Consider the following 12,665-nt stretch of genomic DNA (forward strand, 5'->3'; position numbering starts at 1 on the left):
CAATAAGCAACAGAAAGGTAACCAGTACAGCTTGGCAAATGGGCTTCCACTGCGCCGAAACACGTGTCGCTGCGTTTTTATTGACCTTTGAACTGTTTAACCTAGAAACAATTTTTTTAGTTTGTTAAAATCTGTAGATTGTGTGGGCAGATGATGGATTATGAGGCAAATGCAGCAAATCTATAATTATGCGAAAATCACTGTGGCCACACAATCGCATAATTCCAGTGGCCCTATGCATACCTAAAGCAAAGTCACTCAAATCAACTCTGCGTGGCTCAATAAATGCCAAAATTGATTTTGCGCGGGCACTGCATCACAAAAGTGATGCAACCCTGACACAAAATCTTAGTGAATTTGGGCCTGAGTTTGCTGTTTATTTGAAGGGATCCTAAATCCACAAAGCGCTCCACCCCAAAAACATCCATAGTTGCGCGGTTAAAGTCTACACTAGGTGTTCTACACAAATTCCACAAGTGTGTACCCATGTCTTCGACAAGAAGGCCAAGACGTCTGTCTCTGTATATGTCATTTTATCTACAAGAATGAACGCCACCTCCACTGACTTGTGAGCATTAAGATCTAGGGCATCAGAAATGTGCACGCGTGGAGCACGAGATGCACAACTGTAAGTACTGCATAACGTCTGGGGCTATATTGAGAAGTGTGCTATTGACGCACGTGCCGTGCAGGAGTTTAAGCTTCTTAAAGAAGTCGCTAACACCTAGGTCCTAGGCTAACACACGGATTAGCAATGCTTCATGTGGCCTGCACAGCCAAACCTGATTTGTCATCAAGCAGCTGCAGAGTTTACACCTGCCCGTCTAAGTAGATGTTTACCTTCAGACACTCGCATATCTGCTGCCACTTCACAGTAAGCCTAAACTATACTATTGTCAGCATTTTAGATTCCAGGCTTAATGTATGTTTCTGAGTCGTCAGATAACATATAATTTATGAGCAACACATTCCTCTGCCCCATAGAAGAACAAGTTGGTTGGGTCCTGATCTTAGCATGTCCGGCTATGCCTAAAATTCGATTTGAATGTGCCTTGTTTGCACTTTGCAGCGTGACTGGTATGCCAGTCCAAGGGGGGGTTGCAAGTCGTAAAGGCGCTTTTCCAGTCACGCCTTCATTGTGCTTTGAAGAACAAACTGAATCGAGTCCTGTTCCGCTCATTACTAGCAGCTCACTGCCTCGTCAAAGGCTTTGCAAGCGCAACTTATTCTAAAACATAAGAAAGCTTATGTCCACTTCTTAAAGACGCCCTTTCATTCTGCTTTGAACAAATCTGAGAAATACGTGGCAGGGACACAGCACCTGGGCCAGCTGACAGGCACCTGGGCTGCGTGACGAATCTGCCGACGAGCACCTCGGCCAGACAGATCTGCCCACGCGCCACATACAAGACGAATCTGCCGAACCGGCCTCCCTCTCCAGTGGAAATAGCACACTGAAGCATCAGCAACCACGGGAAAGCATACTGGGCTTTACTAAATGCAAACAGTATAGGTACATATAAACACGTGGGTTATTTAATCTGACAATGTGTGCTATGCATTTGTTAGATTGTTTTTTTCTATTGAGGAAATTGTTGGCAGTGGGGCGTCTTGTAATCACAGCCCATCTACTTGAACTAAATGGCGCACGCCTTGGAAAATCGCTTAGTAATCCTGTACATTTGTTCTTTTCTCTGAAACTGGGAGCACTTTGCAACAAATTCCAAAAGTGCAGACTGATTGCTTCATACAAGAAAGAGAATTAATTTGTGTTTCAAGGAGTCAGTATTGGACACTGACACGTTTCCATCTGCTCATCTCTACTTGGTCAGGAGTCAGTCTATTCAACTATCACCATTTCTTGATCATGCATCACTGGCCTTTAAGTGAGATGAAAACGAGGGTGGGGCCTGGCATGGGGGCTCCTCTCAAAGGGTCCTTTGCCTTTGTAGTTATAGGCGAGGCTTAACCATGTAAACTAAAAATGAGATTCCCATAGTGTGCGACCCGGCCGATTTTTTGGTCTCTCTCTCTGAGCTTTCTGTTATTGCATCCAGATGTAATAACACAGCAACTGAAGCTCACTTATGTAGTGACCCAGAGTCAGCAGTCTAGTGTTCTGTAAGCCAGCACACTGAACACCCACCCACCACTGATGTCACCTGTCAGGTGACACAGCTTTAATAAAAGGGGCCGAGCCCATGTGCTCTGGGCCAGTTGTACCCAGTAGCTGCCTGTGTCTGCGTCAGTCATTCCCAGCATGAGGGCCAGGGCCCCCAACATTACATTGGCGACGAGGAGGGCGGACGCTAGCCACGCGTGCCGCATTTAAAAGAAGAAAAACCCCGGAAAGAAGAAGGGAAGTGCCCATGTGTAGGGCACCCTCCCGGGGAAGCGGCGCCGGCCGCCGAGAGGCTTGCAGGGCGTAAGCGGAGCCCCGGGCCTGCCTGCAGACAAGAAGGTGACCAGGAGCCTACCCCACACCTTCTGAGCCAAGCCTGCACGGCCCCCTGCATGGGGTAAAGAGGAGCGGACCGACCGGAGCCCACCCGCGTTGGCCGCGAGAGAATGACCCCCACAGAGTGAAGAGCGGACCGACCGGAGCCCTCCCGCGTCGGCCGCGACTGAGCCCCCTGCCTGGGGTGAAGAGAGAGCCGTGCAGAGCCCACCTGCATCGGCCGCCACTGACCCCGTTACGAGGAAGACCATCGCGGTGCCCGCCCGCGTGGTCGAAAAGGCCCGTCGGCCGAAGGTGAGCCCGGATGCATGTGCAAACCAAAAGCGGAGCCCACCCGCTATAGACCTTAAACATTTACTGTGCCCCCAACAGTGCGAGCACGCCAGCTACTGCCGCCAGTGAAGCAAGGCTCGCGGAGCCCACCCGCGGCCTGCCGGCAGCGTCCCCGCCGCGTGTGTGAAGTGCTGCGGCGGGGGAATGAACTTGAAAGAGAGCGCCCGCAGCGTGTGACGAGCTGCCGGGCGCAGAATAGTTTAAGCGGAGCCCACCCGCAGTAAAGCGCTAATCGCTCCCCATCCCGCGCCGCGTCTGACGTGTGGCTGCGGCTGTAGGGGAAAAGAAGCGAGAAATCCGGCGCCCGGCTTACAGTCGGTAAAGAAAGCACCAAGCCCCCCTGCGCAGACTGACTAACTCAGCCCCGGCGCAGAGAAAGAAAAGAAGCGGCTTCCCCTCGCGGCTCGGAGTCCGGCTGACACCAACGCCCCGCCGCTCAGCGTGTGAAGACTGAAGCTGCGGCGACGGGGTGCAAGCACAAAGGCAGTATCAGTGGGCAGGTCTTTATTTTCAAATGAGCCCCTGCAGCGGCGATAGCACGAGCTGCATACACACACGACAGGAGCCGTCCTACCTCAGTGGCGCAGTGTGTCCGTTTTGATCCGCATCCTCGGTGCCTTCCCCACGCCGTGCCTGCCCAAATCCACGGGGCCCCAGATAAATCAGTGCATCTACGGCGCCACCTAATCCGCGCAGCAGAGTCACAGTCCCGGCACCAGCATCCCAAACGGCAGAGGCCTGCAGCTACCGGAGGTCTATCGAGGACTTTGGCCTGCCACCTAGTGGCCACTTCCAGCGGTTGCACTTGGGAGGAAAAGACAGTCTCCAACGTGAAAACCAACAGTCTAAGAAAAGCACGAGATGCAGTGGCCCTGGTGGATTGGCCCTCCTAGAGGAAAGGAGAGAGACTAATGGTCCCCACAGAAAGAACCACAGGCTGTTTAACCCCTACAGTTACAGCCAAGAATACAAGAGCCCCCACAAGTGATAACCACAATAAACTGCAACGAGCATTGCACAAAGCAAGAAACCCCAGCACAGTGATTGCAAATCCATTGTCACGGCACAGTGACCCAGGACACCCACACAGCAGTACAAGACTGACACCGCAACGCCACACAAGTCAGCAACACAGTGCCTGCAAGGGGCAGCTCCACAATCGTGTTGGTGAGGAGAGCCAGCAATGCCAGAAGCGCGGGACGCGCCAAAAGAAACCCAAGACACACTGCAGGACAGCACGCAGGTGTGCCAGAGTGAGACAGGGACGTCTCCCCATCGCCAGGAGGAAGTCAGAGGAAAAGCCACAAGCCATCTAGCAGCCTGAGAAGATAAATGGCACCAGCACGGCGACACCAGAAACACAGAAACACGCCACAAACCGCGAGGGACGCGCCAGGAGTGAAGGAACTCCACACCCGCACGACAGGACAGCACAGCATTGAGCCGGAACGTGCCAGGAGCACCAGGGATCAGGAGCGCCAGGGATCAGGAGCGCCAGAGTGACGCTGCACAGTGACACGCCAACGCCACAGAACAACACTGCGCAGGAACGCGCAAGGAGTGAAGGAACCCCAATGCCACAGAACAACACTGCGTAGGAACGCGTAAAGAGTGAAGGAACGCCACACCTCAGGACCGAACAGCACAGCATTGCGCAGGACCGCGCAAGGAGTGAAGGAACTCCACACCTCAGGACAGCACAGCACAGCATTGCGCGGGAATGCGCAAGGAGTGAAGTAACTCCACGCCACCATGACTGAGTGACGCAGGGATCGCATCCTTGGAGACCTGTCAGTAGGTCAAAGCGGAGATGGCTTGCCAAAAAGTCACCGCCAGATGCGGACCAGTCAATTGGTTGCCCAGAAAAGAAAAGGTGAAGATGACCAGTCAGTTTGGTCGCCCGGAAAGAAAAGGAGAAGATGACCAGTCAGTTGGTCGCCCGGAAAGAAAAGGAGAAGATGACCAGTCAGTTGGTCGCCCGGAAAGAAAAGGAGAAGATGACCAGTCAGTTGGTCGCCCGGAAAGAAAAGGAGAAGATGACCAGTCAGTTGGTCACCCGGAAAGAAAAGGAGAAGATGACCAGTCAGATGGTCGACCCGAAAGAAAAGGAGAAGATGACCAGTCAGATGGTCGCCCGGAAAGAAAAGGAGAAGATGCCCAGTCAGAAGATCATGACTGCGAAGACATGCCAGAAGATCACAGACATGCTAACGGAATAGATCAAGAAGAGGTCCATGGACGGGACCCAGAAGAGGTCTGATGACACCGACCCGAAGTAAAGGAGGAGCGACAGGAAGAAAGGTGCGATGCCTGGTTTTGGTCATCGGAAGAAGAGAAGGCGTGTCCTAAGGGTAGGACGCAACCAGGGAGACTCGTGTGGAGTGCACGCCACAAGGAGATGGCCTGGGTGGTTGAAGACAAGAAATGGGACCGACCACGTCGTGAAAAGAATGGAGGAGAAGAAGGGTAGTGAGTGTCAAGGTGCCACTAGAAGATCACAAGAAGAGAAGAGGTGTGACCAGCCAACTCACACTAACATCAGGAGAAGATGGCGAAATGCACCAGAACACCGGAGTGCAACAGAGAACAAGGCCTGGCATGAACACAGGCGGCACAAGTCAAAGATATCCACCTACAAGCCATCCATCCATGTGGCAATCGCAGAAGAGGGCAAGTTTGGACTGTTGACAACAATTCTACCTTTGGGGTTGAGCGGAAGATTGAATGGCGAGAGTGCTCACACATCCGGCTGAGGAACTGACCACTCCACATCAACCCGTGGCAGCCCAAGAAGCAAAGGCCTCAAGGGACTGTGGTGGCAGCAAGTCCCACAAGAGAGACAGGTCCACAACGGTGCGTCTGCAAGACCCACTTAGAGGAAAGCTTCATGTGCAAGAAAAGAGTCAACAGCGTAACCTTCAGGTGGAACTAGGACACAATGGTGAAGATCGTGGAGCGCCCCCGCTCACGGCCCGAAGGCTATGGTGGAGCAACATGACCGACAACACCAGTCCAGTGGAAGCCTGGCAAAGAGGTCCTCCCGGACATCTTGTGAGAGAAGAACACCGGCGAGAGGGACATCCTAGTGAGAGGGATGTATGCACCTACTCCTTTCATCTGCCTAGAAACACTTTGAAGCCTGCCCAGAGACACCACCAAGGACCAGGACTGAAGAGGAGAACCGAGAAGACAAACAATACTTGGATCACGTCACCCTTCTATCTAGCTACCAACTGTCACCAGTGGTGTGAAACAAAGACAAGGCAAAGGACAACGTCCAGGCGGCGCAGACAGAAGATAGGACCCGCCAAACAACGGCAAACTATGCCACAGTGATTCATGAGTCCTGGATGCAGTAACTACACCATCTGCGACCTGCAATCCACCAAAGAGACTCACTTTAAATCATAGAGTCCAGTGTTGTATTGTATGTACATTTTCTTTCCCACAGGTTTGAACTTTGTCGTGGGGTTTGCGAACTGCACTTTTTCTCCCACAGGTTGGACTTTCTTTTGTTTTCACTTTCCCCCAAGTTTGGGAGGGTTGTAGTGACCCAGAGTCAGCAGTCTAGTGTTCTGTAAGCCAGCACACTGAACACCCACCCACCACTGATGTCACCGGTCAGGTGACACAGCTTTAATAAAAGGGGCCGAGCCCATGTGCTCTGGGCCAGTTGTACCCAGTAGCTGCCTGTGTCTGCGTCAGTCATTCCCAGCATGAGGGCCCAGGGCCCCCAACATTACAACTTACACGAGCCAGGACTATTGGCTTTGTCAATGGCTGTCTGTGTGTGCTCTGCAGAGAGGCCAAGGATTGGATGACCATGTATTCTGAACACCTTTTTAACCCACTAACAGGCACCGTGAGAAACTCGCACTGCCTTTAGCCTCAAATCTAGACCTCCTAATTGTGGCTGTTATAAACACCTGCAACTCATTTCAAAGCGTGCACTGTACTAGAGTAATATGCTGGACGAACAAAAAAATACAAAACACAACATCCTTGCAATATCTGACTCTAATGGAGTGCAAGATTCAGTAAAACGTGAAATATAAACGGGAATTAAATCACTGACATGGAATACCTGTACATTTATTACAGTAATTGCTCGGAAATCGACATGTTTTTCCCTGTGAAGCTAAGGACATGAATATAGGGCCTGACAGTGACCCGTTTCAATGTCTGTTCTAAAATACTACAGGGTCTGGGACCCGGCCCACTTAAAGCCATGATGCACCATCACTTCTACATGCCTGTATCTAGGTGTAGACACATTTTGGTCACATGCTTGCAGACACAGTGACGTATTTCATCTACCCAGGTATGTGATGCGTGGATGAGCAGCATGGGTCAGTGACTGAGGACATGGGAGAGGAAGCACCAGGTCTTAAGAGCTACCCTGAAAGAGTTTTTTGCCAGAGAGCACTTTGAGGTGTAGAGGAGTTGAGCTCTTTAGCCAACAGGTGAAATAAACGTATACCGGCTCACGCTCTGTGAATGTTGGGACCATGAAGGAGAAGTTAAAGATAACTGGAAGAGAAGTGTTTTCTGTGAGCTAAGGGGTCAGATGAGGTACTGATTGTAGGTTTCAAGGATAAGACAAAGTTGCCCCTTGTACAAGCTCAAAGGATTAGATATACTTGAATCTGGCACAGATTGTCACAGGAAGTCTTCGTAGCATTTAAAATGTTAGAGACACATGGCGTCTTTTGCATAGATTAAGTAACTGTAAGACATAAGCGTTCTGTCGTTGCTGTCGGCATCCTACAAGATATTTTGGGAGGTGCCAGTATAGTCTCCCAGAGCAGTGATGAGCCCAATATTTTAAAGCAGAGAACTGTTTAAGCAACAGCCTTTGTTTCTGTTGTACCCAAAGTTCTTATCAGGAAATGTTTTAGTCCCAAATCATTATTACCCACTTGAAATTCTAATATTTATTGTAACTGTCAGATGAATAAAAGTAGAGGTGACCTTACCAAAACTGAACTATCACAGTCCATAACAATAAGGATAGCACATTATCCAACAGAGGCCTTTCTTTCGCTCACTGCTTTATCGGAATTACTTATTTTGTGGCCAGCATCGCAACACGATAACTTTTACAAGGTAAATTTCGGCATATCCTGACTGTCAAAACCTGTGGATTTTGGGGCAAAAAACACCAACATTGGTATGTTCTGCCCAATTTCTTTTATCAAAACATAATCGGTGCTATTTAGCACACCCAAATGAACTGCGATCCCACCAGTGCCCTACCTTGGTCACTGTCCCTTTCCCCTTGCCCCTTCCTTCTCCCTCATCCCCCCTCCCAGGGCCTCTCAGTTCTAAGTAAGCGATCTTGATGTGGGGGGGAAGGAGGAACTCCTTAGCTGTGAAACGGTAATGTGTGAGCAGTGAGAGGTCAACGAGACAACTCTGCTATGCTGAGCACCGAACAAAGCAATGCAAATAAATAGTAAGTGACCCTGATTGTGATGTTTTACTCATGGTACCTGCCACTGATTTCATGTATCCTTTAAAAACGAAAGCATCCAGTGAGCATCCAGATTCATGTGCAAAAGTGGTTACATTTCTTAGACAACGTCAGGGCTGGACTGCCCATACTGGATATTGGGCGTTTCCCAGTGGGCTGGAGGCCAGGGGACCGATTTTCACCCATGGGGGCCAATTTTCAACTATCAGGCCGCTCTCATTAAAGGCTTGGATGGGACACAATAATTCCAGCAGCGTAACGGAGGTGCCTGTGACTGACTATGCGCTGAGGGGGTTGCTGCTTTTGCTCTCATTCACCCCTACGCCTTTAGTTGTATTTCTTTAGCGTTGCAGGTGCGCGGAGTCCACCCTCTACACTTTTCAAGTAGAAATTCTAATCCTCTTAACAAAGGCACTGAAACGTCCAGCACGGCTGTCCTTTAGGCAAACTGCGACAAGGAGTAACATTTTAAATTGTACATTTTGTCCGAGAGAGTGAGAGACACACACACAGCAAGAAAGGGATCCCCAGCTGTTTGATACACAGGTTATTGCCCCCAGAAGGATGAAGAGATGAATTGACCATGCAGTGGGTTAAAGCTGTGGCGCCCAACCTAATGAACACTCGTGCGTACTATTTTTCAATATTAACAGAGGCTTTTAAAAATCGATGTGCCCTTTCACGTTGACCAAAACAGAACTTTCTATTTAATGTAAGGCTTTTCTAATCCAGTGTTTGGAAGGTCTGATCATTTTGTAAAACGTGCAGATTCGTTGACTAACAGACTACTAGAAACTGATCTAATGTAATACAGAGCAATTTAGAAAGGGGCACGGATTGGCTTTGAGAGTACATGGTAAGGGGCTTCTATCAACAAGATTGTGAATTGTCCACAATTCCCCTTTAAATTAAATTCTCAAAATCTTTTTGAAGGGACCGATACAAAAAAAAGTGAAGAAGGATGCTCTATACATTCTGATAAGGGATAGGCTATGTGAAATTGGAAGATTATGCACTAGTAATCATAGGGAGTGTACGGTCATCCGTAGAGCACCACAAAAGTAGTGGAATATTTCCTAAGTGCCCTTTCAGAGCCTCTGCGTTTTTTTGAGCATTTAATGTGACAATGGTGCTGTAAAATTCACCATGTGGCGCAGTTGTTTTCTCAGGATAAACTAACACCCAAACCTGTTTAGTAGGTTCACCAGCTACTATTGCTTCCCTGCAGGTCTTGCGCTAGCACTGAACATATTGGGCAGTGCGATGGTGGTCCAGAAGTGCAAGTGGGCTGCATCTGTGGCGAACGTGGGCCACGACCTACTTAAAAAAATGTAGGCAGTTGCACTTATTATTATTATTATTTTTTTTACAACTTAAGCACTGTTTATAAGTTTATTAGAAGACTCCTGGCAGTTGCATATTCTACTCCGATGGCCTTTTGCCATGGATAGGTTGGGCTTGATTACATAAAAGACCATATCAAGCTACAACCACTTTTGTTATGGCACATAATCTGGAAAAACCCAGAAGCACATCTATGCAGGTCAGCCTTACAGGACTGCCTCGATATTCCACGGCTTAAGTACATTAAAACGAGCTTTGAAAGACTTGGTGCCTCAACATTTTATCCTAACCATGATAGTCTGTCGACTATTCCCCTGACTCAAACTAAAGCACTCTTTAATCAAAAAGTTCAAGGGACATGGGCTGAGACTTGAGTGGGACATTTAGAAAACACTCCTAGGATTTTTTTTCCTGCACGCTCCACACTTTATTTTCAGATCACTGTAAATGAGAGGCACAAGTTTCTTCTGACACGGTTTCATCTCCAAACTATACGCTTTCTGCTAGCTTTCCCAGTAAAAGGCACATGGTTTTTGCTTCTTACCCTCTGTCTGTCATTGTGAATTCCCAGCAGAACATAGTACTATGCCCTTTTTTCTCCACACATTTTACACTGCACAAAGAGTGCGGTTTCTGTGCCCTATACTACGAGCATTAGAAACCAGATCTCATGCTGCGGCCTTTGCTTATTTGCACTGCTTTGTTAATGAAACCGTTATACATGCCATTTTAAATTACATGTTGAGTGCTATAAAGGTACAATCTTATTATTGAATGACTAATTTACTGTACAGATGTTTTTTAATAGCTGTTTTTAGTACTTTTAATAAGTGTCTAACTCAATGTTATAAATTGTAATACTGTATGTGTTTTTCTTTTATTTGCTCTGACTTTTATGGCTCAGTTGAGCCGAATAAAATATTTGATAATAGTGACTTAAGCCCTGATTAATATCACCTCCCGTTATATATCATACTTAGAAAAGGGAAAAGGGAAAACCTTGGAGAGGGGAGGAGGAGCAAGAAGGGTGTCAAACTGGATTTCGCCCGGATGCTATCCTAGCTAAGGGCGGCCCTGCGCCAGGACAATCGAAATCGAGGCACCAGACTAGATAGATGAAATTAACGTGTTTGACAAGCAAAATAACACACAATGTAAAACAGTTGTGATGAACTGACCTGGTCGGGTTTCTGCCAAAATTGGGTCGGTTACATCGGAGGCTTTGCCGACACCGGTCTGGTTGGCTGCCCGCACTCGGAGCACATAGGTGACACCCTCTGTCAGGTTTTGGATCTGGTGAAACAAAGACAGATGTCATAACAACTTCCTGGAGCTTGTAGTACCCTGCTAAGGTTAATTCTGCTTCTGTAATGCAGAACCTGTGGACATTGATAGGTAGATGTAACATGTGTACAATACAAGAAGTAAACCACTTCGACGATATTGGACCAAGTGCCGTCTTGTCAGTGCTCGTATTATCTTCCCCATGAGGTCCTTGTACTGGACTCTGTGAGACATTCTGCCATGCTTAGCAGTACCTTTACCTCATTGTGCCAAGTTTCCCTCTTTTGCAATACTAAAGTAGTGCAAGACAAGAATGCACTCCACTCAATTAGGATCTTTTTACACCTCAAGATCGGTAGCTCGTCATGAACAGCAGGAGGAAGGCTTAATGACGCAGCTTTTCAGCTAAGGGCAGCGAGAAATTGGAGAACGGAAGAGTTTACACTGTGTCTGGCAGGGAGCCCGGTCATAAGGGTCCTGGGAAAAACACATTAGATTCCGTCAGCCACAATGGGGGTTTCAAGCCTATGGGCCCAGACTGCCTAATGTTTAGGTTCTACTGTAACTTAACTTGGATTTTCTAAATCATTGGCAGCCACTACCCGCTAGAGGGCAGCAATCTTTGAGAGTTATGCAGGATTAGCAGAGCTCCCTTGTATGGTATGATACGACAGGACTCAGGACTAACTACTATTGATTAAAGGGAGTGGGCCTTTAATTGCCAGTAGAGCCTGCTACCGAGGGCTCTAAGGCTGTTAGAACATTCCGCCCCTAGAGGGCAGAATGTTCTAATTTGTAAAACAAAGGCCTCACAGAGCCTGAGGGGGTTGAAACCCCTCGGGCTCCGCGAGGCCTTTGTTCAAAGCAACAGCTGTGAACAAACATTGGAATGTTGGAGCTCGGGCTTCTATCTACCTTTACAAGCCCAGAGCCAGTGCTTAATTTGAGCCGGAGCTTTCCGGTGCTGAGCACCGCCACTTAATTAGTTTCCGGAGCTCGGCAGCGGCACCTAATTGTCAACACCACACTTAGGGCAGTCTGCCACATTAGGCGCTGCTCATGTAATTTAGAGATGACCTGTATAACAGATGCTTAGGAAAATAATATACATAAAAAAATTACTAATACCTGCCTCCCCAGCCATTCCTTTAGCTTTGGGGACCTGGAATAATCTGAACTATCGCATTTACATGCGAGATAGATGGTTAGTAGTTGTTTTGGCAGCGATGACAAGGGCGATGGCTGGTCAAGCTGCAGTGGCCGCCTGGTCAGAGCCCTGGCACTTAATATTTTACAAATTAAGCACTGCCCAGAGCACTCCATTGTCTTCAATGGAGCGCTCAACATTCCAGTGTTCTAATATTTGTGCAAGTTTTTCTCGGGCTTAGATAGCAGTACAGCCCTCCAAAACGATTTACTGGGTAGTACTCCAAGGAACTTGCAAATGGAACCCTCTAATGTTGTAATGCGCACTGCAGGATGAGAACCACGAGATCTGGTTGAGTCAGGTTGGCATGTTTACACTGACTGACTGTGACACAGAGATCCAAGTTCAAATTGAAGTCTCTGATGTCCAGAGTACTCCCAAACTTAGATCTAAGGTATGTAATTCAAAGGTGCTCTACGAAAGCGATTGTTATGCTAAAAGTAAAAACTCCTGGATTTTAAGCCATGTCATGGTTACTCGGTTTGGGCTGTTTTTGGAGGACCTCCCATAGTGTCTAACAGATTTCTGGATTACTCCCACTATGCTATTGTTCTTGACTCTACCTT

The 12,665-nt window shown here is 48.2% G+C and overlaps 1 protein-coding gene across 6 annotated transcripts in view; it reads right to left on the reverse strand.

Annotated features, from left to right (window-relative positions):
• MYOM1 (myomesin 1) overlaps positions 1–12,665 on the reverse strand; it is a 699,631-nt gene that overhangs the window by 386,340 nt on the left and 300,626 nt on the right. For all 6 annotated transcript variants that reach the window (XM_078687471.1, XM_078687468.1, XM_078687469.1 and 3 more), the window contains one exon: positions 10,787–10,901. In XM_078687471.1, coding sequence (XP_078543597.1) covers positions 10,787–10,901 — 115 coding nt within the window. The remainder of the gene's footprint in view (positions 1–10,786; positions 10,902–12,665) is intronic.

This window comes from Lissotriton helveticus, chromosome 4_1 (genome assembly GCF_964261635.1).
Source record: "Lissotriton helveticus chromosome 4_1, aLisHel1.1, whole genome shotgun sequence".
Classification (NCBI taxonomy): domain Eukaryota; kingdom Metazoa; phylum Chordata; class Amphibia; order Caudata; family Salamandridae; genus Lissotriton; species Lissotriton helveticus.